This window comes from Vidua macroura, chromosome 9 (genome assembly GCF_024509145.1).
Source record: "Vidua macroura isolate BioBank_ID:100142 chromosome 9, ASM2450914v1, whole genome shotgun sequence".
Taxonomy (NCBI): domain Eukaryota; kingdom Metazoa; phylum Chordata; class Aves; order Passeriformes; family Viduidae; genus Vidua; species Vidua macroura.
Window position 1 is genome coordinate 32,409,481 of NC_071579.1, and position 27,387 is coordinate 32,436,867.

General features: G+C 52.3%; 1 protein-coding gene across 2 annotated transcripts in view; it reads right to left on the reverse strand.

The window, feature by feature from the left end:
* NEGR1 (neuronal growth regulator 1) overlaps positions 1-27,387 on the reverse strand; it is a 186,050-nt gene that overhangs the window by 35,551 nt on the left and 123,112 nt on the right. For both annotated transcript variants that reach the window (XM_053985138.1, XM_053985137.1), the window contains exons 5-6: positions 14,682-14,802; positions 8,385-8,536 (exon numbers count right to left, since the gene is read on the reverse strand). In XM_053985138.1, coding sequence (XP_053841113.1) covers positions 8,385-8,536; positions 14,682-14,802 — 273 coding nt within the window. The remainder of the gene's footprint in view (positions 1-8,384; positions 8,537-14,681; positions 14,803-27,387) is intronic.

A 27,387-nucleotide genomic window follows, 5' to 3' on the forward strand; every position in this document is an offset into this window, starting at 1 on the left:
AATGTAATTTTAAGTGAATAAATTAACAGAATTTAAATGATTCAGCTCTCTTGCTTGTGTTTTATTTTTGAATAAAGTCAGTAAATCTAAATATTGCCAAGCCTAAAAAATCTGAATATCAGGGCAATTTAAAGAAATGGTCTCTAAAGGAACAGCTCCTTCCCCCACAGTAAAATTCAGGTTATTTCTCTAGGTGCTTCATGGCAGGACATTTAAAAGTCAAGAAATCAGCTTTGTTACTTTAGATATGTGGGGGAAAAAAGGAAGTTTCTGAAAAATTCATTACAGGCCCTTTTCTGTGAATAGTTCTGATATCACAAATCAAAGCCTCTGATGCCAGCGCGTTCCACCCGAGGCTTGGAAGAGCCCTGAGAAGAGAAAGCTTTTATGCTCAATTTATTATTATAAATCCAGTCCAAATCTCCACACGTAAACCTGGAGGAGGAATTAAGGGTAGCAGTAATTGAGCTCTTGATTTTCGAGGCTCGTTGAGGCACCTCAGCATTTTGTTACCTCTGTGGTTCAGCACTGAGGTTAATTAGTGCTTCTGGTGTGGGCTCACTGAAAACCTCTTGTTTCTAAATCTCTGAAGTTATTTATAGCTTTCTTGCAGCCAGAAAAAAAAGGATTAATTTTTTTCCCCTTTCCCTTTTCCTTCAGCTCAGCGAGTGCCCAGACACTCGGGAGCTCACAGCAGCTCCCAGGAAGATGCAGCAAAGCTGTGGAATCACCATCTCTCTGTATTTTCTGGCAATCCCTAAATTACAAACACTCGACTGGGTAAAAGCACACAAACTTTACAGGTAAATGTTTGGGTTTAAGCAAATGCTTCTGTCAATTAACCCAGAATTTGTCTGGGAAATTATTTCAGTTTTGGCATTTTCCAACCTGTTAGATTATTTGCTTAAATACCAAAGTCTTGGGTTTGAAATCTATTTTCTGATCTCTCTGAAAACTCAGCATATCCTTGATCAATATCTAATTCCTTTGTAAAGCCCCCTGAGCTTTGCTCAACAACTCGATATGAAAATAAGTTCTGCACTTAATAACCTTCTAATGAAGAAGTGCTTTGCATTGGGTTTAGAATTGGCCACTGATCAGTTAAGTGACTCTCTCCTGGGCCTGTGTTATGAGAAAACTTCCTAATGCACCTTTGCCAATATTCCAATAACCCACTTTTCCTGCCCAGGAGAGACAGTAATTGTCTTCAGTCCCTTCACCCGGGGATTCTTTCATCCTCTGTTTCCTGTCTCCCCTTTCTGAGCCTCCTCCCTCCCTCCCTTCCCCCCAAGTTTTGAGGCCAGGCTGAAGTTTGTGTTCCAGACTGAGCTGTAAAATAAATCTATATCATTATTTATAGTGCTATTTATAGCACTTCTTGCCTCCATCCCATTTGTTACACAATGTATTCTTTGGATTTTCAATTTTTTTTTTAAATTTACTTTGAGGTTTTTGTACTCTGAGAAGAAACTCGAGGTACAGGGAGCTCTGCCCACGGGTGGCACAGGCAGGGAATTAAATTCCATGGAATGTTTTAATCATTATTTGGACACAATCAGGGACAGGGGGGGTTGTGGGGTGTCTGCAGGGCCAGGAGCTGGGTCAGTGATCGCTGTGGGTCCCTCCCCACCCAGGATATTCCAGGATTTTATGGTAATTAACTGATACCTAAGATGAAGATTTGCCCACGCTTCAACCCCTCCGATTTAACCAGGTGGGCAAGAAGAGGAGTCTGAACCCCGTGGGTAACTGCAAAATTTGTGCATATAAACACAAATGGAACAAAGCAGAGCACTGGGGCAACTGCAGCAAGAACCCACAGCAAAGACCCCGGGGCTTTTGTTTGATTTCTGTTTGATTTTTCCCTGATCCACTCTCAGGCCTTTACATTTCTGCTAAATGTCAAGGAGAAACTTGTGTTCCTGGCCTTGCTCAAACGGGTTATTTCTGCCTCATCCCATCTCAGTCACTTATTGTCATATAATTCATAATAAAGCTCAAGCTGGAAAATGGATTTAGAGAAAATTCCTTCATAACTCTGGGTAATTGTTACCTGGAGCAGCAGTTGGCATCCATATGGAAGGAGCTCAAACCCAACATTTAACAGAATTATTATGACTCACACAAATGGGGGATTTGGCCATTGATCTAATTCTCTGCACTGTATGAATCCGAGGTGCCGAGTTCCCAGCAATGTGCTCTGGAAGGGCCCCCCCAGCCCTGCCAGGGGAGGGGGGCTCTGGCTCAGCTGAGCTGCTGTCCCAGGGGCGAGGGCAGGGCAGGGCAGGGAGGTTTTCCCTGGCTGGGAATCCCCCTGGGGCTGGCTGGGAGCTCTCAGAGCTCTTTTCCTTTGGGAGCAGCAGCGCTCCACCAACGCCCGGCTCTCTGAGGAGGCTCTCTGTGCATTTACAGCCCTGCTGCTCTGAATTCTGCCCCGGCCCTGAGCAGCTGGGACTTGCTGGACTCCAAGAGCATTTCCCTGTGGAATGGGCGCCCTCAGGAAAGCGGGGCACAGAGAAGAAATCTCCACAAGCATCCATCTGAAGGGCACTGAGGGCAGGTGCAGCAGGGCCAGCGGGACTCGGAACACTCCTGGGGACAAGGTGGAAGCTGCAGGGGCCAGAGAGACCAAGTGATCAGCCACGGTCACCAAGAAGCGCCCAGAAGATCTGGGAGCAGAAAGAAAAAAAAAAAAACCCAAACTGTGGTTTTGTGCTCAGTCCTGCCCTGAGCTGCAGGAGCTGGGTCCGTGTCCAGGATGGGCCCTTCCCAGGCTGGACCAGAACCTCTCTCCTGGAGCAGCCAGTGCTGTGTGCCCAACGGGCTGGATCCAAACCTTACTGAATCCATAACTGTCCTCTGACTGCCTGCTGCAGCCTTTCAGCAGGCTCCTAATGAGAGCAGGAATTTTCATTTAAGCTTATAAATAAATATATATATATATAGACCTACAGACACTTCTTCTATTATATTTTCTGATGCAGACCAGCCTGCCTGGCTGAGACAGAGCTATGCAAATTGAAATTTGATTTGCTTTCCAGGCTGGTATTTGAGAGATAAAATAGCAAAATCTTTCTTAGGTAATTGGACAACAGCAGAAACTGTGGACACAAAGGGAATTTCCCTGGAGAGTGCACTTCTCTCCAGAAATGTCAGATTTGGTGGGCCAGGCAAAGCTGTGGAGCTAAACCTGAGCAGAAAACTGACACAGACCCAAAGGTGTTGTTGGACATGAAATGAGCATGCAGAAGTCTGGTAAGTTTAAAAGAGAAAAAGAGTAAATTTTTTTTTGACTTTGTAATATATAGAGTTCTAAAAGTGACAGTGGATTGGAGGATGAAATTGTTACTTTTCTAACGACACTGGTTAAACTAACAGTCTATTAATTTTTTCTTCTTACAACGAAGAATGTAAAACAATCATTGTTTACATGAACAGTGTGTGAGAACTCCAGTAGAAACATGTAAACATTATCAGAAGGTTAAAGAAGTTGTATGAGAACTTTAAATTTTTTAAAATAATTATAAAAGAAAACTTAACACTTTTAAAAATCAGGGTAACACAAAGGCACTGGGATGTGATTTCTCAGTCAATAAAATGGAACTGCTGAGTGTAAGGATGAGCTTTGTGAACAGGGCATGCCAGTTAATTAACGAGGTCTGGGTAAACTCCTGATGAGCCTGCCACGCCTGTCGCACTACGACACAAAATAACTTCCACACGCACGTAGATGTGAAAGAGGAAAAAAGAGGAAGTTCATTTCTAACTCCACAATATATAGAATTCTAAAAGTGACAGTGGATTGGAGGGTGAAATTGCTACTTCTCTAACTGCACTGGTCAAGCTAACAGTCTATTAATTTTCTTCTCCCACAAAGAAGAATGCAAAACAATCATTATTTACATGAGCAGTGCGTGAGAACTCCAGTAGAAACATGTAAATGTTATCAGAAGGCATAGAAAACCTTCAGCAGAACTTCGGGACTTTTAAAAGAACAGGGCGACACACGCCCAGGGATGCAGGGGACAGATGCCCGGGAGGTGCGGGGCCAGCGCTGGCACAGGAGCCCACCCTGCTGCAGCGGGGACACTCCGGGCAGGGCCACCTCGGGGCACTGCCCTGCCCTGCCCTGTGCCCGCAGCCCGGCTCTCCTGCTCCTGCCAAACCCCGCTCCTCTCCCTTGCTGCCCCAGGGCTGCCCAGCCTGCAGCAGCCTGGGCAGAACCCAAAGGAGAGGTAGCAAGGGCAGCAAGGACAGGGCCGCAAGGTGCCCACGGTGCGGAGGCTCGCTCTGGGTCACCGGCAGCGAGTCCAGCGCCTGCCAGGAGTGGGGAGCAGCAGCTGGGCTGGGCCCTCAGTTCCCTCCCTTCTCTCAGGATCATTCAGCCTGGAAAAGCCCTCTGAGACCTCAGCCCGTGGCTGAGGAGACCTCTGGAGCGCCCTGAGGCGTGGTCCTGGTGGCCAGGCGCTGCGGCAATGCCCGTGGGGACGGTGCCTGGGCCGTGGGTCAGCAGAGGGGTCGCAGCAGGGCCCTGCCCCCTGTGCAGGGACCCTCGAGCCGGCCCCGCTGGGAGGCTGCTGGTGCCTCTGGGGAGCCAGCGAGAGCGATTTACACCGAGCCCGTTCACGGCTGGGGGAGAACAGCCACGGCATTTCCGTCTGCGGCGCGCGGCCGGCGCACCGGGAGCGTTAATACACGAGTTTAATTAGGGATCGCCGTGTCGGGGCCGGCACGCGAGGCAGCCAGCACATGGAAATCGAGGGCACGGTCTGGTGCCTCCGCGGCGCTGGAGACAAGATTCCAAACGTGTGGCACTCACCAGGAGCGCGCAGTCAGAGGCCTGCTCAGAGAGGTCCTCGTGTGGTGAAATCAGCACAGAAAATGCCACCACGTCCCTCTCACAAGGCTCCTTCTCCTTCCAAATGTCGCTCCTGACCCCTTGGGCAGCTTTTCAAAATTATTGCCATTTTTCATAGTTACCGGGGGTATATCCAAGGATTCTGTGTAAACCTGGACATCAGTAACACCTCTGGATCATAGAGCCAGCCGTGCAAAAAGCAATTTCCCTGGCAGCTGTTAGGAAAGGACAAGGGTGCTTCCTGTGGACTGCAAGGTTTTCTGAAGAAAGCTGCCCCTTATCAGGGATCCCGTGCCTCAAATGCTTCCCCACGCCACAAAAACCAACACAGCTGGAGGATGCCGAGGACCCCGCCACGAATAATTAGCAAATTGCCATTGATTATCCGTTTTTTGGAACCACTGCTTCTCTGTGTGCTCCCCGCCAGGCTCAGACTTCCTCTCCTCCAGCTGGATTTTTATTAATGGCTGGATCCTGGGCAGGGTCTCCAGGCAGGGACAGGACAAACTCCGTGTGCTCCGTGGGATGTTCACACCCCCAGGCTCTGATCTGCCAGCCTGTCCCCAGGGCAGAAGAGGTCTGGGTGACCTCGGGGGGTGTCCCCAGCTCACAGTGGGGCTGTCCCCTGTCCTGGGTGAGCAGCCACAGCCCACAGGGTCCTCCTCATCCTCCTCACCCACGGGCACTGCCTGACCAGCTCCATGGAGCCACCGTGTCCTTGGCTCCCTCCGTGTCCCAGCCACTCTCCCAGGGCCAGCCTGGACCCTGTCCTGACACTCCCTGACCCTGCTCTGTCAGCTCAGAGCTCCCTGAGGGATCACAGAGAGCCAGATGAAGGCTTCTCCCGTGGTAAAGGGAGCGATCCTTTTCCTTCTGTCCTGGGCTTTTGTCTACGTGGATGCAGATCCCAGTGATGGAGACTGGGCTCCGTCCTGTCCCCAGGCTCGGTCCCCAGCTGTGCACAGCTGCTGTGCCACTTGGGTACGTGATCTGCACCATGTGCATTTGTCATGACATTATGTGCATTAGGAATGTACATTAGGTGTGCTATGTTTGTTACATGGGGACGTGCAAAGAGAAACCCACAGGTTTTCCAACTCAACCTTTTTGTTAAAAAGCCTGCCCTGAGAGTAGAGAGCAGCCAGTGGCCACTGAGTGCCCAGGGGTGCTGGCCAAGGAGCCCACAGTGGCCATGCAGGGGTCCTGTGCTCAGGGGTCACAGCACGGGGTCACACTGGGTCTGAGCTGCTCCCACTGGGGATTTGAGATCCCCCTCCCGTGTTCCTGCACACCCCAGGGGTTTCCCATGATATGGGGGAGATCTGACCTCTCCCCCAGGTCACAGCACAGGGTGGCACTGGGGTCTGATCTGCCCCTGTTGGGGATTTGGGATCCCCCTCCCGTGTCCCTGCACGCCCCAGGGGTTTCCCATGGGATGGAGGATCCCAAGCACCCCCAGGTCACGGGACAGGGTCACACTGGGGGATTTGGGATCCCCCTCCCGTGTCCCTGCACGCCCCAGGGGTTTCCCATGGGATGGAGGATCCCAAGCTCCCCCAGGTCACGGGACAGGGTCACACTGGGGGATTTGGGATCCCCCTCCCGTGTCCCTGCACGCCCCAGGGGTTTCCCATGGGATGGAGGATCCCAAGCACCCCCAGGTCACGGGACAGGGTCACACTGGGGGATTTGGGATCCCCCTCCCATGTCCCTGCACGCCCCAGGGGTTTCCCATGGGATGGAGGATCCCGAGGCCACCGCACCCCCGAGCCTGTGCCACGGCGGTGCAGCCACAGACTGCAGCACGCCCTGAAACAAGGCAGCAGTTCTATTTTAGCTCTCCTCGAGTAACAAACGGGGCTCAGCTGAACCCTGCGTTTGGTGTCGGAGCGCTGCAGCCAGGCAGAGCTCGCAGCTCCCTCGCACACACCTGAACCAGCACATATGGCCCCTCTCACTGCCAACAAAATGAAATGCAAGAGCTTCACAGGAGGAGACGCCCGCTGAAGGATTAAGGAGTCCGCACTTAACGAGTTGCTACCCTGGGAATTATTGTTACTTGTTTGTTTGTTTTTAAGGAATAATGCTTCTAGATAATATCAATGTAAATTATAAACAAAGGAAAAGCTTCACCAAATGATCCTCATTCCCAACCAAAATCCAGATCACCACCTTTAGGACAGCTCTCCTTGTTTGGAGAGCTGGATTAAAACAATCACAGTATAAAATAAGACAGCTGATCTTGGTCTTTGAGTCAAACCTCTGAGCCAACATCCCCCCATTTCCCTCCTGAGGTCAGGAGCAGACCCACATTTCCATATTTTCTCTCAGACCATTCTGCTTCCCACCTCCCCTTTCTTTCATGATGGAGAACATCTATTTTTATGATTTGTACCAATGCACTTGGTTCTTCTGTGACATTTTCAACCTCTGCTTCTCAAAGTGCTTTTCAAGGGTGGCTACAAGGCACCTCACAATTTAAGATGGAAAAAATCCTGGCAGCAGCTCAGAGACAGATTCTGCTCTGCTGTGTTCAAATGAAGCCAGACCTTCCTTCTACCTGCTCTGAATTGCAAATACACCAAATTCCAGCTCCTTCTGGCTTAATATTCCTTTGTTTTCACTCGCATTTTCTGTTTAAAATAAGTGTAACGTCGTTCCCGCTTTGGTAATGATCCCTCAAATATTAAATAAATGGCAGCAAAGACTCCCTGTTATTTTGTGCCTGTTACATCTCTTCTGCAGGAATTTAGGAACTCCTGACAACACTCGTCATATGGGGAGTACGTTCAGGAGGAAATTTCATGGAAGGAAGGCAACAACTGTGGGATTCAAGCAACTGAAACTCTGCATTTCCACGCAGTGAGGAATATCCGTACGTGTAGGATACAGCCGGAGTTTTGTCTCTCTTTTCTCACCATCAGACCAGAGCAGCACCAGAGCTCCACCATTAACACCTTTGGATCCACCAGCAGACGGCTGGACACCCAACAGCACTGAGATGCTACCAAGCCACAGACAAAAATTCCTCCCCAGCAGCTCCTTGGGTCCCCTTTTGGGCAACCCCCTCGCCGAGCATCCAGCGCTTCGCCTCTCACACTGCTCACTGCCTCCTCCCAGAGATTTCACTGCTCTGCACCAGCGAGTGACAGACCGAGCTGGGACACAACTCTGGCACATCCCGGGACTGCAGCTCAGGCTGTTCCTGGCAATGTGCTGGAAAATCTCTGCCCTGGGCTGGCAGTGCCCCGTGGGCTGGGAGCTGTGGCTGCGCCCATTGTGCCTCCGCGCCACCGTGGCAGCGTGGGGTCACTGCGATTTCTGGCACAGCCACAGCCCCTGATCCCCCCAAAACGCACCACAGAACCCAAAGTCAGAACCCAAACCCTTCCCCAGCACGGTGCCGGGCGCAGGGGCACCTCCAGGCGTTCAGGGGGAGCGAGCACACTGCTCCTCTTGGGCTGTGGAACCCACGGGGCTGGGAAGAACCAACCCTGAGCACGGGCCACACGTCCCCGTTACTTACGGTTGAGAGGCAGGCTGGCATTGGTCGTCCCTAGCTTGTTGGCAGCGACACAAGTATAGTTGCCAAAGTGCTCTTCTGTCACATTGGTAACAGTAAGAAGGGATCTTGTACTATAATTTTTAATAGTGATTCCTTGTTGACCATTGATCAGTCTAGAAAGCAAAAAGAAAATGTCTATAACTCATATACCACAACCAAGATTTTTTTTTGTTTGTTTTTTTTTTGTTTTTTTTCTCCACAGCTCTCTTTTCTGTCCTGGTTTTGCAGACAGCCCCGGGAGCACGGTGAGCTCTTTGCAAGCTGCCAGGGCCTGTGCTGAGCACAGTTCCTGGCCCTGAGGAAAGGCCATGGGCAGCCCTGGGGCTGGGGGTGCTGAGGGGAACGCTGCTGCCTGCGTGTCCTGCAGCTGAGAGAAAAGCAACACCCACAGCCCTGCCCGCCTGGAGGAGCAGGGACAGAAACTTCTGGATGCAGAGCTCAGATTTTAAACTGGGCAAAGCCAGCTGGGAATTGAAATACCCTCCCTGGAGCAGAAAGGGGTCCTGGTAAGTCTTTCCAAGAGGGTTTTTTCAGCCCCTGGAGTTTGTTGTGCGCTTTCACAGCTCTGGCTGGTGGCAGGTGAGGATTAGGAGCCAGGACTGTGGCCATGGTTTCATTTATGGGGCTCTACAGCTGCAAATGAGCCTTGCAATTAGGGACAAAATGCTCCAGCAGCACTGCTGAGGCAGCAGCCTGGGCAGGATCAGGTAATGAAGCACAGAAAAAAAGCCAAATCAGGACTCCTCTCAGCCAGCTTTGAGCTTCCCACCCCAAATTCATAGGAAAAAATGCAGGTGTGTGGATACTGCTCCCAAAGCCGTGTCAGGAGCATTGCTGGGCACCGGGACAAAGCAGGAGAACCAACTTTAATGATGTTGTCGTAGGCAAACCACGTCTGATCAAACAAGGAGACGAGAAGGGGAATCGTGTTATTAAAAACTCGCTACAGTTATTACTCATAATTCCTTCTATTTCCCATAAGGAGCAGAGTTTTGGATTAAGAATGCAATTTTTGTCTGCTATATTGAAGGATATCATCATATATCCCGGGAATTAATGCCATCTCCCACCGTTCTGTCTGAAAACCTTGGCAGATGTGTCATTGCCTGCACTTGTGCAGGTTGTGGACTGAACCTTGCTCATTGCTACGGGGGTGCCTCTCTTCCCATCAGACCCCTGCAGGTGCTGCTCACGCAGGGATTTCTCCTCCCTGGGCAGGTTGTGGTGCTGTGAAGGACTCTGCTCTTCCAGCCCAGGGCTGGGGAGAGGATGTGCCACACCCCATGGGCATGAAAACGTAGGAAAAATGGGATTGTGGCGCCGGGCTTGGGGTGAACACTGCTCTTGGAAGATTCACTTTCTGTCCAGAAAGAGAAAACTTCTGTGCCAGGTGGAAATTTGTCCCTTCAGCCTCTGCACGTGGATGTTCTCCTCTAAACCCACCAGTGGCTGTCCCTCTGCTTCCTGCCTCTCCTGCAGAAAATTCCAAAAGAGTTCTTCACTCCCAAACCTCCCCTGCTGTGCTGCTCCCATGCACAGGGTGCCCAGAGCAGCTGTGGCTGCCCCTGGATCCCTGGCAGTGCCCCAGGCCAGGCTGGACACTGGGGCTGGAGCAGCCTGGGGCAGTGGGAGGTGTCCCTGCCACGGCAGGGGTGGCCCTGGGTGGGATTTAAGGTCCTCTCCAACCCAACCCAGTCTGGTCTGGGTAGCACCAGCTGTTTCCCAGCCAGCTCCACACCTTTGGCCCATAACCAAAGTCTGAGCTCCGCCGTCTCCATTTCAGCTGTAAGGTTCACCTCCTTTTTTCCCCCCAGAAAAAAATGGAGTGCTGGGATCTTTGCTGTGGCCATGCCCTGTCCCAGGTGACATCTGCCTGAAAACAACTGAGGGTCCCTGCCTGCTGTGACCTGCTGCCCCCCAGGCTGCCCCCCAGGCTGCCCCCCAGGCTGCCCAGGGGTGCCAGCTCGGGGCCCTCCCCTCTCTGCCCCCACATCCCCTTCCCCCGAGCCCTGCTGGGAAGGGGCTGGCACAGAGGGCTCAGGGCTGGAAGTCCTGGAGCAAACGGGGCTGGGCAGAGATGCAGATCGATGGGCACACAGTTCCCAGAGAACAGAGGTGCAGATCAGTGAGCACACAGTTCCCAGAGAACAGAGGTGCAGAGCAATGGGCACACAGTTCCCAGAGAACAGAGGTGCACACCGATGGGCACACAGTTCCCAGAGAACAGAGGTGCAGATCAGTGAGCACACAGTTCCCAGAGAACAGAGATGCAGAGCAATGGGCACACAGTTCCCAGAGAACAGAGATGCAGATCAGTGAGCACACAGTTCCCAGAGAACAGAGGTGCAGATCGATGGGCACACAGTTCCCAGAGAACAGAGATGCACACCGATGGGCACACAGTTCCCAGAGAACAGAGGTGCACACTGATGGGCACACAGTTCCCAGAGAACAGAGGTGCACACCGATGGGCACACAGTTCCCAGAGAACAGAGGTGCAGAGCAATGGGCACACAGTTCCCAGAGAACAGAGGTGCAGGTCAGTGAGCACACAGTTCCCAGAGAACAGAGGTGCAGAGCGATGGGCACACAGTTCCCAGAGAACAGAGATGCAGGTCAGTGAGCACACAGCTCCCAGAGAACAGAGGTGCAGATTGATGGGCACACAGTTCCCAGAGAACAGAGGTGCACACCGATGGGCACACAGTTCCCCGAGCAGGAGCTGGCCAGAGCTGCCCAGGGGTGTCTGTGTGCAGCTGGAGGAGCAGGAGCTCTTCCTGGGGAACTCGCAGCACCGTGTGCGGCTCGGCTGTGCTCAGCACTGAGCTCACATTTATCAGTTATTACATCATCGTTAATTATATCATTGTTTATTATATAATCATTTATTGCTGGGCCTCACCCAGTGACTGCCGGGCTGCAGCTGGGTTCTGGGTGTGCACAGCAGAGTTCTGGGTGTGCACAACAGGGCTCTGGGTGTGCACAGCAGTGCTCTGGGTATGCACAGCAGAGTTCTGGGTGTGCACAGCAGTGCTCTGGGTGTGCACAGCAGAGTTCTGGGTGTGCACAGCAGAGTTCTGGGTGTGCACAGCAGTGCTCTGGGTGTGCACAGCAGGGCTCTGGGTGTGCACAGCAGCACTGGATGTGCACAACAGGGCTCTGGGTGAGCACAGCAGCACTGGGTGTGCACAGCAGAGTTCTGGGTGTGCACAGCAGTGCTCTGGGTGTGCACAGCAGAGTTCTGGGTGTGCACAACAGGGCTCTGGGTGTGCACAGCAGTGCTCTGGGTGTGCAAACAGTGCTCTGGGTGAGCACAGCAGTGCTCTGGGTGTGCACAGCAGAGTTATGGGTGTGCAAACAGGGCTCTGGGTGTGCACAGCAGCACTCCGGGTGTGCACAGCAGAGTTCTGGGTGAGCACAGCAGTGCTCTGGGTGTGCAAACAGCACTCTGGGTGTGCACATCAGCACTGTGGGTGTGCAAACAGCACTGTGGGTGTGCAAACAGCACTGTGGGTGCGCACAGCAGTGCTCTGGGTGTGCAAACAGCACTGTGGGTGTGCACAGCATCACTCTGGGTGTGCAAACAGGGCTCTGGGTGTGCAAACAGCACTGTGGGTGTGCAAACAGCACTGTGGGTGTGTGCAGCCACCCTGCACGCTCCTTCCCCTGTGCCCTGTGCCTCTCCCACAGGGAAGAGCGAGCTCCTCCTCGCTGCAGGGACGGCTCCCAGGCATGCCCAGCCCCGGGCCCTGCCCCTTCCATCCCAGAATACCTGCACCGTGTTATAACTGATGAAGCCACGATAATGAGCGTTGTCATTTCAAATGTAAGTCTTGTTTGCTTTGAGAGGGAAAAGGGAATTAATACTTTAATATTTCATTTAGGTGACTTCGGGGCTTCTTCCCTGTGGCTGTTTAAGTCTGAGCTGTAATTTCTGCAAGCCCAGAGCACAGCCTGAGAGCAGCCTGGGTTCAGAGCAGTGAAGCCATTCTGCTCCGCACAGGGAGTCCCTGTGAACAATCTTCACAGGCACACCCGTTCCTGACACCCCATCCCTGGACGTGCCCCTGCATCCCTGGACAGGCCTTGGAGCAGCCTGGGGCAGTGGAAGGTGCATTGGAATGGGGTAAACTTTAAGATCCCTTCCAACCCAACCATGTGATGTTTCTAGGACAATTTTGAGGTGTTTTTAGTAACCTCTCCCCCAGATTTTCTCTAGCTCTCCCCATCCTGTGCAGTTCCTGAGCAGAACTCCTGGGAGGTCAGTGATTAGGCAGAATCACCCCCTCTCTCTCCTGTTGCCTCAAAGAGCAATAACTTTAAGTCAGTGCAGTCTGTTACTGCCTCTGTGTTTAGCTTTAATGGTTATTTTATGATGAGGTGATCCCTGGAGTCTGGGAATGGTGTGTTTGGATCTACATCAATCTCAGTAACAACGATGCAATTTCCACCCCCGAAAGCCTTGTTTCAGACACTGCACGCACAGTTCTGATTGCAGGGCTAGCTCCCACTGCTAATTTATTGAACAATCCATCCAGATTTCTAAGAAAGAGGAGTCCCAGCCCAAGAGCATCTGACAAGAATGGGATCCTCTCTATTGTGTTAGCTGAGAATCCAGCAGGGTGTGCCCTCCCAGGGAGTAAATTCAGCTGTGGAGCTCGGCTGCAAATTATCTGCAGGGCAAAGGAGATGCTCCTGTGAGAGAGCTGAACCTTCTCAGCTCTGCACCAAAGCAGGGCCAGAGCTGGCCACGGCTCATCCTGTGCTAGCCAAGGTCCATCCTGAGCTGGCCAACACTCATCCTGAGCTGGCTGCCCATCATCCAGAGGCAGAGGGGAGACACTGGATTCAAAACCAGCCAAAAAAAAAAAAAATATATATATATATATATATATATATATATACCTCTGGGTATTTTCCTCTTTCCTGCAAGGGATGGGGCTTAGAGATCCCCAGCACCAACACGGCTCACAGGATCCCCTGAGCTGGAAGGGACCCCCAAGGATCATCAGAGCCCAGCTCCTGAAAGGATGGAGCATTAGATTTAACCCAGTATTTGAGCAGCAAGAGCCAGCAGGACAGAGCTTTTCCTGCTGAGGTGAAGCACCCACCAGAACAGGAGCAGAAGCACAGCTCGGGTGTCCTGAAATGCTCTGCTTCTCCTCTCCTGCTGCTGCCATGGCACTGAATGTGCTCAGCAGGGAGGAGTTTGGGCAGAGTTACAAACAGAAAGGTGATCAGCATGCTGGGAGCTGCTAATTGAACCTGGAGTGCCAAAACCTGCTCTGAAATATTCCCACAGAAAGGGTGTTTGTGCTGCAACGGCCCCGGGATGGGCACCACACAACACAGCCACGAGCAGCCATGGGAATGGGGTGCAGATGGATTTCACCAACACAGGAGAAACATTCCTGGTCCATAGAGGAAAGATCAGTGGAAGAGAAGCTTTAGGATATGGTGGAATGCCGTGGCTCAGCAGAGAGGGAGGAGGACAGCAGCTCGTGCTGCAGGAGGGGAGCAGCTGAGGAAGGAGCTGACAGATGGCTTTCTGTGAAAAAGGGTCATTAATATTCTCCTGCCAGCTCCCAGGTTTAATGGGATGTTCGAGCTGACAAACCCAGCACTTGGAAGCTGGGAAATTCCCGAAGCTTCCCAGCCACAAGGGACAATATCCACCTGCTTCTGCAGCAGCGTGTGAACCCAAGAGAAACGAGCTCCTGCAAGGGCCCAGAGCTGTAACCCAAAATGTCCTGCTCAAAAGCAAAGCTCCTCCCTGTTTAATGAGCTGCCTTTGGAACGAAGGTGACTCTGCAGAGGTGCTGTTGCCGACCCAGAAGGGCCCACACAGACCCAGAACACACGGCCAGGTTTTAGGGTTCAGTGCTCCCCTGACCCCCTTGGCTGCAGCGACCTGCAGAGCTCACCCCAGGGAGCACAACCAGGGCACCATCCACACCTCCTCAAAGCCCTGCTCTCAAAGGTGAGGAAGACAAATTAAACAGAAATCCTTTTTGCAGGTTTCCCCCAGTGCTTTTCTGGCTGTCCCCCTTCAAAGGCTGGAGTTCCTGCAGCTCCTTTGGACGTCAGGCTGTTGCCATTTCCACTCTGACAGAGCAGGAGCCGCGGCCACGGGGCAGCCCCAGCAGCTCCAAGCAGCCCTGCTGGAGCTGGGGGAGCTGCTGGAATGGGCACCCCGGGGCAGCCCCAGCCTGGCAGCAGCCCTGGCACACGAGGGGTGGGCGAGCAGTGGCTACTTACTTCCTCTCTCCTTTGTACCACTCAAAGACCGGGGCAGGCACTCCTGCACCTTCGCACCGGATCAGGCCGTTCCCTCCAAGCATCACACCGCTGGATTTAAGTTCCTGAATTGTGGGGACAACTGAAAAATAAGAATTGTGAAATAAATGGACATTGGCATCTGGACAGGCAGGTCACCCAACGCCGCTGCTCCTCTCGGCCCCTCCAAGGGCTTTTCTCCAGCTCGAGCCACGTTCCGGCACTGTGTGCTCCAGCAGAGGGAAAATATCCCACGCTGCACATCCTGCTCCGTGTGCCCGGTGTGGAAACCCAGCTGAGACGTGGAGACACAGCAGTCCAGTCCTGGAAAGAGCTGCTTTTCAGTTCCCCAGCACAACCCACAGCTAGCAGCATTCTTTAATTAGCTATCAGCGTTTAAATCCTGAGCACTGGGAAAGGCACAGCAGCCCCCAGCACTGGGGGACCCTGTCACTGCAAGGGTGTGGCAGGTCCCCAGGGCCAGCACCCCTTGTCTCCTGCACAGGCTGCACTCACCCCCAAACTTTTGAGACCTCAAACTAACAGAGTAAGCCTCCAAAATTATGAGCCAACCACAAATACCAGAGAAAAGCGACTTTCCCATCATTCCACCGCACATGGAGTTGTTTCGGTAAGTGCATTTTGTCTTTTTAAATAGTAAACATTGTAAATAGTAATAAACTTTTTGAGCTTAGAACCGCAGACACAAATAAAGATGAAAAGCAATTGTCAGGTTTTCCAGGTGCCAGCAGAAGGAACCGCCAGCTGAAAATAAAACACAGCAAATTCCTCAGGAAACAGATTATCAAAGGTAGCAACTGCCTCCTCCTGGAACTTTTTACGTTCTCTGTTTTAAACAATAATTTATGTGCATCATCAAAACGCTGTAAAAACCAAACCACATAACTTATAAATAAAAATCTGTTTATTTTTTCCCGAGCAGCTCTCCAGATGTTGCTTTAAGGTGTTTATGGGCACGGGGAGCTCTGCCTGCCTCACGTCGTGGTGCTGCTCCCCCAGCCCAGATCCACGAGCTCCTCAGGAGCCCTGGCTGAACCACCCGAGTGCTGAAGGGTCCTGGGACCACCCCAGCTGAGCCTGGCCTTGCCAGGAGCTCTTGGAAAAGCTGGGAATAAAGCCCAGGAGGTGCTGGGTGCTTGGGTGGTGGCCACAGGAAGCATCTTCAGCCCCAAAGCAGCAGTGCTGAGTGAGCCCCACCCTTCTCCAGGTGCAAACCCCTCCCTGGGGGAAGGCAAAGGATGGATGGGAATATCTCACTGAAGCACAGGGAATGGTGGACAGGCTATTTCCACACCTGGAAGCAGGTGCACACCTGGTTTTACCTGAGTGTGAGCCGATCTTGGATGGGCGCAGCTATCTCAGCTCTGTAGTTGAGCATTGCTGTAATTACAGTAAACCCCATCAAATCGCTTTGTAAATCTGAAATACTCCACGGCTGAGCACTGCTAGACCCTTGTGCAGCCTTGCCTCTGCATCCCTGTCCTTTGCACTGCCTTTTGCATGCCCATATCCTGTGTGGATCATCCCAAACCCTTCTGAGGGCTCTTCCTTTGTGTGCTTTACCCTGGCAGTGCCCAGCACCCAGCTCTGCCAAGCCTCATGTGCCCAAATCCGGGGCAAACCCTGCCTTTGCCAGTCCTTGGGAGGTGTTTAAGTGGCCAAAGCCCTCCTTGTGACACAGGTTGGAATGTTTTCTGTGAGCCTGCAGAGCAGTGACAGCCACGTCCCACACTGCAGGAAGGGAATCTGCTGGGAAGGCAGCTGCCGTGGCCAGGGGCAGCAAACAGCCCCAGTGTGGCAGCACATTCTTCTCTCTCAGGATTTTTCATAGAGCAGCACAGAGGAAAGAAAGAGAAAACAATTTCTCTTTCTGCTCCTTGTTTTCCCATGTGGAACGTGCTTGGAGAATTGTTTACCTGGGGTGATTGCTGGGTTGGATTCTGGTGAGGATTGTTTGGGGCTGGTGGCCAATCCAACCCAATCCAATCCAATCCAATCCAATCCAATCCAATCCAATCCAATCCAACCCAACCCAATCCAATCCAATCCAATCCAATCCAACCCAACCCAACCCAATCCAATCCAATCCAATCCAATCCCATCCAATCCTATCCAGTCCAATCCAATCCAATCCAATCCAATCCAATCCAATCCAATCCAACCCAATCCAATCCACCCCACCTGTGGCTGGACTCTCAGAGAGGGGCACGAGTTGTGACTTAGATATGGTGGTTAGAACAAGTAAGTTTGTAGTTTTAGTATCTCCTTTAAATAGTAAATTAATGTATTCTAGCACAGTTATAATAAAGAAATCATTCAGCCTTCTGAGCTGGAGTCAGACACCAGCATTTCTTCCCACCAAGCTCACCTGCATTCACAATACCCCAGCACTCAGCACAGTCCCTGGTTTTAACTAAACTGGGAGAGGGAGCTTCACCTGGGCTTAAAGCAGAGCTGCTTCTCCCTCTTCCATCAGACTCTCAGACTCAGCCCTTGCCTCCAGCCTCCTCATCCAATGATTACAGCAAACCAATCCATAAATCCATTAGCTTTCGCCTGGTAACGTTAAGGATCGAAGGGGAGAGCACATGTATAAGCAATTTGCACGGCTACTTCTCCAGAATCTGCATAAGCAAACATACAGAAAACGTACAGATTGGTTTTGTTACTGCATCAAAACAACAGGGACACGTGAAACATTCCCACTCCTTCCCTCAGGCTGTGTGAAAGGTGCCACCACTGGAAGAGCAAAGCCCAAGCTCCTGTTCTAAGAGGCACCACCTTGCTGCTTCCCCCTGAGCCTGCTCACCTTCTCGTGGTGTTTTGGGGATATTTTTGTCTTGCTTGGCTGGCTGCTTTTTGCACAAAAGCAGAACATCCCTGACAATGTGTTTCAGGATGAGCTGGTGCATAAAAACCTGCAGCTTACTGCTGCTTCTCGGGCAGCTGGGAAGGGGATGCCAGCTGCACCCCAGCTCCAAATAACAATTCCAGGCTCTGCTGCTGGCTTTGAAACTGCTGGAAAAGTTCTGAGGAGGAAATTTTCTCAGATGTCCCTTTGAGGAGGATTTCAGCTTCTGTTTGTTCGGAACAAGAATTGAAATCAATGTTCCCTGCTCCAGGAAATCCCTGGTTAGTACAGGCATGGAAACACAAAGCAGAGATAGCTGGAGCCACCATCTCCTGGATTTATCACTGTCAGGTTATTTTATGGCTTTTAGTCTGAAGACAAACTGTGGGATGCAGTTGTGTTCCTGGAGCACTAATTAAGGAGCCAGAAATCCATCAGACCTGGAAGCCTGAGCAGCTGCAGGTGAGAGCCCACACCCCAAACCTGCTGCTCACACGGCCCAGGTCTGCCCTGGAATGGGGAGAGACAATCAACTGGGAGCAGAAATTTGGTTAAAAAGCAGCTGAGGCTGAAGGGAGGGGTGGGACTGAAGCGAGACTCCAGCTCCAGCCCTGCCCCAAACTCCCACAGCTGAAGCTTCCCCTGGAGCAGGTGTGAGGGGAGGGATTCCTGCCGAGCAGCCCATCATAAACAGCAATAAACAGCCAGCGAGGAAATAACACCTTGGCTCAAAGACAGGCAGCAGGGGGAGGGAGGGAAGGCTGGGAGAGGACAGCTGAGAGAGGCTGCAGGGGGAGGGAAGGGGTGCCAGCCCCCCACAGCTCCCAGGGCAGCATTATCCAGACAAATCAGCGGCTGGGCGAGACACTGCAATAAAACCTAACAGGGACGTTAATGAGAAAACCTGGTGTAAAACTAATAATTTAAAATGCATTTGTCATTTCTAGGTCTCCTAAATAACGGTTAAATAAAATGATAGAGGGGAAATGTGATTATCTGTGTCTGTCGGCAGCCCTGGCTCCTCTGACTCAGATCCGGAGGTTTTTTGTCCCCACAGCGGCTCCTTGTTCAATCCCCTCCTGTGGTTCATCCCTGCAGAGCAGGGCACTTCAAATAAATGCCTAATTTCTGGCTTGGAAATGAGTTACAGGAACTGCTTCGTGGCAGTTTCCCCGGGAGCTCTAAGTGCCTTGCTGGGAAAGGCTCGGTGGGGTGGGTGCTCCGAGCCGCAGCTCCGGAGCGTTCCCAGTGCCCTGCCCGTCTGTCCCTCTGTCCCCTGCGAGGTGGCTCGGGAGGGACAGCTGGCCCTGAGCCAAACCTCCCACTCGCTGTCCCCAAAACCACAGATTGGTGGATCACATAGGAGGGGTCTGGCCAGAGGGGTGGCAGGGAGGAGAGCTGGTGCCAGGTGCCACCGAGGGCTCGGTGTCACCACGAGGGACCCTCACAGGTGCCACCCCACACAGAGCAGCGCCCAAGGCCAGGCTGAACGGGACCTGGGCTGTGGATGGGGTCCCTTATTGTAAATGCAGGTGAACCTGGTGGGAAGAAATGCTGGTGTGTGACTCCAGCTCAGAAGGCTGAATGATTTCTTTATTATAACTGTGCTAGAATACATTAATTTACTATTTAAAGGAGATACTAAAACTACAAACCTGCTTGTTCTGACTGACATCTCTAACTCACTCACAACTCGTGCCCTTCTCTGAGAGTCCAGCCACAGGTGGGTTGGGTTGGATTGGATTGGATTGGGTTGGATTGGATTGGGTTGGATTGGATTGGATTGGGTTGGATTGGATTGGGTTGGATTGGGTTGGGTTGGATTGGGTTGGATTGGATTGGGTTGGATTGGATTGGGTTGGATTGGGTTGGATTGGATTGGGTTGGATTGGGTTGGATTGGATTGGATTGGGTTGGATTGGATTGGATTGGATTGGATTGGGTTGGATTGGATTGGATTGGATTGGATTGGATTGGATTGGATTGGGTTGGGTTGGGTTGGATTGGATTGGATTGGGTTGGGTTGGGTTGGATTGGATTGGATTGGATTGGGTTGGGTTGGGTTGGGTTGGGTTGGATTGGATTGGATTGGATTGGATTGGGTTGGGTTGGATTGGATTGGATTGGATTGGGTTGGGTTGGGTTGGATTGGATTGGATTGGATTGGGTTGGATTGGGTTGGATTGGGTTGGATTGGGTTGGATTGGCCACCAGCCCCAAACAATCCTCACCAGAATCCAACCCAGCAATCACCCCAGGCAAACAATTCTCCAAGCACATTCCACATGGGCAAAACAAGGAGCAGAAATAGAAATTGTTTTCTCTTTCTCTCCTCTGTGCTGCTCTATGAAAAAATCCTGAGAGAGAGAAGAACGTGCCTGGCACAGTCCCTCCCACGGCAGGGCTGGGATGAGATGGGCTTTAGGGTCTCTCCCAACCCAAACCAGTCCCTGGTTCTGACTCTGCACCTCTGAGCTCCCCAACACCTTCGTGTGGAAACCCAAATTTACCCCTGAGGTTCTGCTCAAAACCAGCCCAAAGGCCTGTTGGACCTGGTCCCCATCCCAGATATTTCCATTTTGCTTCCCAGTCTAAAGGAAGAGTTAGACCCATGGCATTCCCAGGCACAGGGAATGCACCCGCTCCAGCCCCAGCCCGTTTCCTCTTGCAACATTTTAATGAGCTTCGGGACTTTTAGGCGCATTAGTTATGTTGCCCTAATTACTCATTATAATTCTAATGTGCATTTTATATTTAATTACAATGCTTATAAAGATTTGGTATGGACAGTAAATTATTATAACTAGCATGTGCATAATGATTACGAGCTGAATTTATTAACTTTTACACGAGCATTCAGGGCTGGAAACTTCCAATTTCACCTTTGTGAGCCCCCATATTGTCTGATTAAACCAACATTTCTGTGGCATTAATTGTAAATGTCAAGGAAAAAAAAAGATCTTTTATTTTCCCTGTTTTCATCAGCTTTTAATTTGGCATCCTAATGCCATCTTTTGTTAGTGAAATTGCTTTCCAGGGCGTTAAGATAAAAAATTCCAGGTAACAGAACAGGTTTTCTGAGATGTGTTTTGTGCTCAGAAGAACAGATATCAGCAATATTCAAATATATTCTTTTCTGTATATGCACGCTCCGAGTGTTTTACCAACGCAGTAACAAGTCAGACAGTGCTACTTGTACTTTAAATAATTAAGATGGGCTTTCGACACTCTGGATTATTTAATTTTTCTAATTTATTCAGCACAGCAGCCCTCCCTCTCCCCAGATTAATGGAGTGGTTTAATAATGGCTCCTCGTGTCAGAACCTTCTCTGCCGTGCAGAAACATCTGAGAGACACGACTGGAACAACCACTGGGCTCAGCAAGCAGCAGGCTGATTTATTCCAGCTTTTCTCCACGGCTTATCAGCATCGTGGATTCACTGCCACCCCGACACGCACATTTCCATACCTTGTGTATGCAAACACAGGAGATGTGGGGAAGAATTCAGTTCTAGATGGAGCACAGGGTCTCCTTGGAGCTTTTCACTGCATCCCAGACTGGTTTGGGTTGGGGGCGCCCCAAATCCCACCCAGTGCCACCCCTGCCATGGCAGGGACACCTCCCCCTGTCCCAGGCTGCTCCAAACCCCTCCAGCCTGGCCTGGGGCACTGCCAGGGATCCAGGGGCAGCCACAGCTGCTCTGGGAATTCCATCCCAGCCAGGATTCCCTTCCCAGTGCCCCATCTAAATGTGCCTTCCTTCAGCTCTCCCTTTCCCAGCCCTGTACTTCCACCGTGGATTAGTGTGTCAGCCCCTCCAGGCATTCCCTGCCCGGGAGCTGGGATGCCACAGGGCACATCTGCTCCCCAAAACGTGCTCCTCCCTCGGCTCCAGCTCACGGATCCCCCAAATCCCTGCCTGCTGTGCCATTTATGGGTTTGGACAGAAAACCTCCCTGTGCTGAGCGCAAAGCTTATAACCCACGGGTGACTGGTCTGTGGGTGGAAAACACCAAAATCAGCAGCACAGAATAATACTTAATAAATCATGGGCCGCCAGACAGGAAACCTGGACAATCTGTTTTACAGTATGTCAGGGATAAAAAAAAAAAAAAAAAAAAAACCAACAAGAGGAAAGAACTTAACGAAGCCTCCCAAAAAGCAGCAAAGCAAACAAAGACCTAGAGGGAGCTGCAGAAGAAAAGGCAGGTCGGAAGGACTGCTTTGTTTCTCTGGCCATTGGGGCTTATCTCCCTGCCGCATCTCTTTAATCCTTTTATTTTCCAGCAAAGCGCTTTTCTCCCCGCACTCCCTTTGAGGCAGCTCTGTCAATGCAGTTTGATCCCCTGCTAAAGGAGCTGCTCCAGCGTGGGGACACAAACCCTTCCCTGAGCAGCAGCCGAGGGTGCAGCTCCAGCCACCGCTCCGTGTCCCTGCAGCGGGATCCGGGATCAAACACGGACTGGGAGCGCTGGGCACCACAGCCAGGGCGGGCTGGGGCAGCCTCACCCCAGGCCAGGGGAGGCTCCCCTCTCTCAGCTGGGCCTGGGGGGGTTAGGCTGGGTTTTGGGACAGGTTCTTCCCCCAGAGGGTGCTGGCACTGCCCAGATCCCCAGGGAATGGGCACGGCCCGAGGCTGCCGGAGCTCCAGGAGGGTTTGGATGCTGCCAGGGATGCCCAGGGTGGGATTTTGGGGTGTCTGTGCAGGGCCAGGGGCTGGATCCATGGTCCTGTGAGCCCCTCCCAGGGCAGGACAGTCCCTGTTCCGTGACTGTGCCCCAGCTGCCCGTCCTCTCCTCCCTCTGCCCCTGCCCACATCCCTGGAGAGAACAGCTCCTGCCCCGGGGAATGTTCAGTGAACAAACCCCGGCAGCAGCTGGGGAGCCCACGGGGGACAGGGGGGACAGGAGCAGCGAGACCCACGGGCCCCGTGGCCAGTGGCACCTCCCTGAGCAGGAGGTGACCAGAGCCACGCTGGACAAACCCCACGGCGCTTCTGCACACCAGAGCTGGGAGCTGCAGTGGCAAGACGAGTCTTCTGACTGAAAGCGAGTTTTGTGACAGGGAAAAACGAGCCTCGGCATCCCAGAGGGGCAGGGAGGAGGGACAGGGACACTGCCACACAGCTGTGCCCGCCAGCAGGGAGAGCTGGCCCGGAGCCTGGCTGGGAACACGCACAGAGCTTCGCCTCTGCTGCTCCCCTCCCTGCAGGCCAGGTAAAAGCAATGGCCTTCAGCCACTCCCAGGAATTACTGAGTAGATCTTGTGGCGGTGAAGTTGAGAAGAAAAGGAACTAAAGTTGAGAAGAAACACGAAGCAAGCTGGTGGTTTTGCAGGGAAGGAAAGTTTGGAAGTCAGGAGCCAAGTCCCCGAGGGTCGGTGGGGAATGTGGCAGAGCCCTGCTGCAGCCCCACGCAGCAGGGAGGGCAGGCAGGGGACACTGAGGGCACGGAGAAACCAGCCCGGGGGCACCTTCCCGGGGAAGGGGACCCTGCTGGGGGCCCCCTGCGCAGTGCCCCGGCCCCAAACACCCAGGTGGGGCCTGGCTGTGCCCCCAGTGCAGCCTGAGCCCCAAAGCCAGCACGGCCACCACCGCACACCCGAGCCCTGCGGCTCTCTGGAGAACGGATTGCCCTCACCCGACCACTTGGGCTCACAAGTGGCCAGGAGCTCCCAGAGGTGCCCCACAGACTGGTTACCTGCAGCAAACCACCTGGCACAGGGCCAGGCACTCCTGGGCCCAGCTGGAGCGCCCCAAGCTCAGGGGACAGAAGGAATTTGGCCCAGCAGAGCTGCAGGAGGTGATTTTGGGGTACACTGCAGCACTGAACGTGCACCGCAGCAGGGAGGAGGGATCAGCTCCAGCCCAGCTCTGTCACGGGCCAGGCTGGCAATAATCAGCCAGAACTGCAGCAAAGCAGACTCAGGGATGGTGAGACAGAGCTGGAAGACTTTGCTTGAGGGAGATGTCAAGGTGCTCTTGCTCTTTTTTCATGTTAAAGGTTGACAGCGTGAGTGCTGACACCTGGACAGCAGCACCCGCCTGAGCCCTCAGGTCCTTCCTTCCCAGGGTGGGAATTTTGTGATCTCTGAGGTGCTGGGATAATTAAGCACCAGCCCAAATTCCTGTTTATCCACTCGTTTCTGTGGATAAACTCGTTTCGTGTGTTTAAACTGAAATCCATTACTCAGCACCAAGGGGACAATCAGAAATCATGCTCTCGTCAGCTCCCAGCAGCAATGAAATCCCCAGATCCACTCTGAGCTACGAGGAAAGGCCTGGCCCTGGAACGGGGGCAAAGAGCTCGGGAGGCAGAAGTTTCCTGCAGCGCAGGGATCCCATCCAGCCCGGGTGGGATCTGGTGCTCCGAGGCTGCCAGGTGAGGCCCCGAACGCGGCTGCCGAGGCCAGCACTCATTACTGCTGTATAATAAATGGAAGCATAAGTCACAGTTAGCACTGAACAGATTGTTTGGGGTTGCAAAGACAGCAGCTGTCACAGCTTGACAGCTTTCTTGTTAGTGAATCAGCTTTCCTGACAGTCTTTTTGATTGAAAACCCCTGTTCCCTGACAGAGTGTTGGAGCTGATGTACATATGTAGCTCATGAAGAATGAGAGGGAGCCATGAAAGGTCTCGAAGCTCTTGCTCTGTATTAAAAAGAGGTGCAGTTTACATAAAGGGAGGGTTTGGCTGGCCCTCCCCAGCGAGCCTGGCAGCTGTGAGCTGATGGGAAGGGCTCAGCCCTGCTGGGGGGGGACAGTGGCACACCCAGGGCCACGGCCTCCCCCGAAATCCCGGCTGCTTTCGCTCCGGGAAGAGTCTGGGCCATAAAAAATAAAACTGCAATTTAAAAACGAAGCTGAAAATTCCCCCCTCGGTGTGGCTCTGGCAGGGCTTGCCCAGGCCTCCCCCAGCCCACGTGGGAGAGGCAGTGGTGGGCACCAGGGACACACCAGGCTCCCCAGCTTGTCCCAGGGGATGGCTTCGTGTGCTGGGGACATTCCCTCCCTTCCAAGGATGTCACCCATTCCTCAGGAAGGGACAGCAGCTCCTGAGCACACGCCTGGGCGCAGACCTGGCTTCACCTGGAGCACTGGGAGCTCCCCACTCAGGAAATTGCTGCCTTGGACACAATTCCTGGCTTTTCCCTTTCTCAGCACTCTCTTGGCCACCGACGCCACCAGGTGCAGAAGCAGCAGAACACGTGGATGATGACACATCTGACATTGCACAGAATTTCGTTCCAAATGCACTGGAAATGGAGCATTTTGAAGGGAATTTTTCCAAGTGAACTGAACTCTCCCAGTCCAGCAGTGACTCTCACAATCAGAGCCAGAGCCACGGGCTCCGTGATGCTCCTGGCCGTGCCTGGGGGCACCACCCTCCACCACAGAGCCTCCTGCTTGCTCCACAGCTCTGAGGCGCAGAAAAGATCACCCCAGCCTCAGACCAGTTTGGTTTTATGTCAGGAGAGCAGAAGAGAAGCAGCTTCACGGATTCTGATGCCTGAGGAGTGATGCTGGGAGCTTTTCCTCTCTTTGGCATCCACAGCACAGCTTTGTTTAAAAGCATGAAAGCAAAAGGGGACTTCTCAAAGCTCCTGTAGCTCCCATCTGCTGCCTCCACCGCACCTTTGCTACCACAGCAGGTATTTGAACCCCAGGAAAAATCAGGTTGTAATAACATCATTACAGCACGTCCCTAGTGCAGAACCATTTCAAACTGCAATTACTGGGATAAAAAACATGAAAAAAAAAAAAAAAAAAAAAGAAATCAAGGGATGGAGAGTTGCACTAGGCTGACACCGCTCAGACCTGGCTTTTTGTGGCCCCAGCTGGTGTCAGCAGCTGCACTCAGACCCCTCTGACCATCAGCTCAAAGGCTCTGCAAGGGACAGGGAGGCCTCAGCCCTGGCCCCACAGCAGCCAGGAACAATGCAATTACAGGGAGGAATGTTGCTTTGCAGTCTCTTGACTATTAGGAAATATTTTAAGTAATTGTCTTTTGCTGAAGAGTGATCCGGGCAGGGGAACACTCCTGGAAGCTCGAGAGCTCTCCATTAATTTTGGCTCTAGCCCGGAGTCTAACACAGCTCTGCTCAAATTGCTGCTTCAAACGCAGCAGCTCTTTAGAGATGACTCATTTCCATTAAAGCTGCAATCTCCCCGAGCTGTACTTTCGCTGGTGTTTAAAGTGGGATCACCTGGGGGCTGCAGAGATCACCTTTTCCTGGCAGAGGAAAAAGGCACCAGCTGCAGGCAGGACTGGCTGCCCAGGGGGTTCCACATCCACCCCAGACGGGGATTTCAGCACCTCTGAGGACGAGGGGAGCTGCACACCAAGCCTTGAAGGAGCCACATGCATGGAGAGGAGCACATTCCTGCTGCCCCCGGCCAGCAGGGACAAGAAGTGTGGCAGCACATTGTTCTCCCTCTCAGGATTTTTCATAGAGGAGCACAGAGGACAGAAAGAGAAAACAATTTCTATTTCTGCTCCTTTTTTTGCCCGTGTGGAATGTGCTTGGAGAATTGTTTACCTGGGGTCATTGCTGGGTTGGGTTCTGGTGAGGATTGTTTGGGGCTGGTGGCCAATCCAAATCCAATCCAATCCAATCCAACCCAATCCAATCCAATCCAACCCAATCCAATCCAATCCAATCCAACCCAATCCAATCCAACCCAATCCAACCCAACCCACCTGTGGCTGGACTCTCAGAGAGGGTCACAAGTTGTGAGTGAGTTAGAGATGGTGGTTAGAAAAGTAGGTTTGTAGTTTTAGTATCTCCTTTAAATAGTAAATTAATGTATTATAGCACAGTTATAATAAAGGAATCATTCAGCCTTCTGAGCTGGAGTCAGACACCAGCATTTCTTCCCACCAAGCTCACCTGCATTTTACAATAAAGAAGGGCTTCAGACACGGATGTACAGAGGTGTCCAGAGTCTGACTGGAACCTTCCTTCGACTTTAAAATGACAGCAAGAGCAGAGCAGTAGATAAAACCTCCTAAAAACCCTCCCATGAATTTTCCTGCCCGCAGATCCAGGGGCTGGTCCCACACTTTCACCAGCAACGGCCGGAAAGCTTCACAAGGTGTCTTTGTAAAAACCAGCAACAATATATTGGTTACAGTATTTCCCACCAATTCTGGGGCAGTGGCTGCTCCATCATCTCACTGAATCAGGTTGGGAAAGGTCTCCAAAGTCATGGAGTCCCAGCTGTGCCCTGTCAGAGCCCAGCACACCCCTCTGGCTGCCCTGGCTGGCTCCAGACCCTGGCAGGGGGCTCAGAGACCTTGGCACAAAGTCAAAAACGCCTGTGGCTTCCATTTCAGCCCGTGGAAAAAGCTGCCAACTCTGTGTGAGGAATTACAAACCACAAGGGTTTGAGTAGTGTGATATTTGAATTAACACAGGGTGGAAAAGTAGAATTTTGGTGTTTATAGAATGGGGTTCAGGGGGGTACAAGCTGGAGGGATTTGGGCGTGTCCTGGCCTTCTTCTCCTTCTCCTTGCCCTCCATGTCTTGCTGTGCTGGTGACACTTTTCTGTTGGTTTAAGGCACAGACACACTGCCCAACATCAATGGCAGACATTGGCACGTTACTGTAAACAGACCATAGGTAACTTTTGATATAAAAGGTAAACACCGCCCTGAGGGCAGGCAGAATGCCACAGCCTCCTTGCTAGGCAGAGCTCGGCAGGTCAGAGAGAGAATGTTCTAGATAAGGGAAAATAAACAGCCTTGGGAATGCAATCTGAAGCATTCCAGGCTCCCTCTGTGGCTGTGTGGGCTGGGAAGCAAAGGCTTTTACAC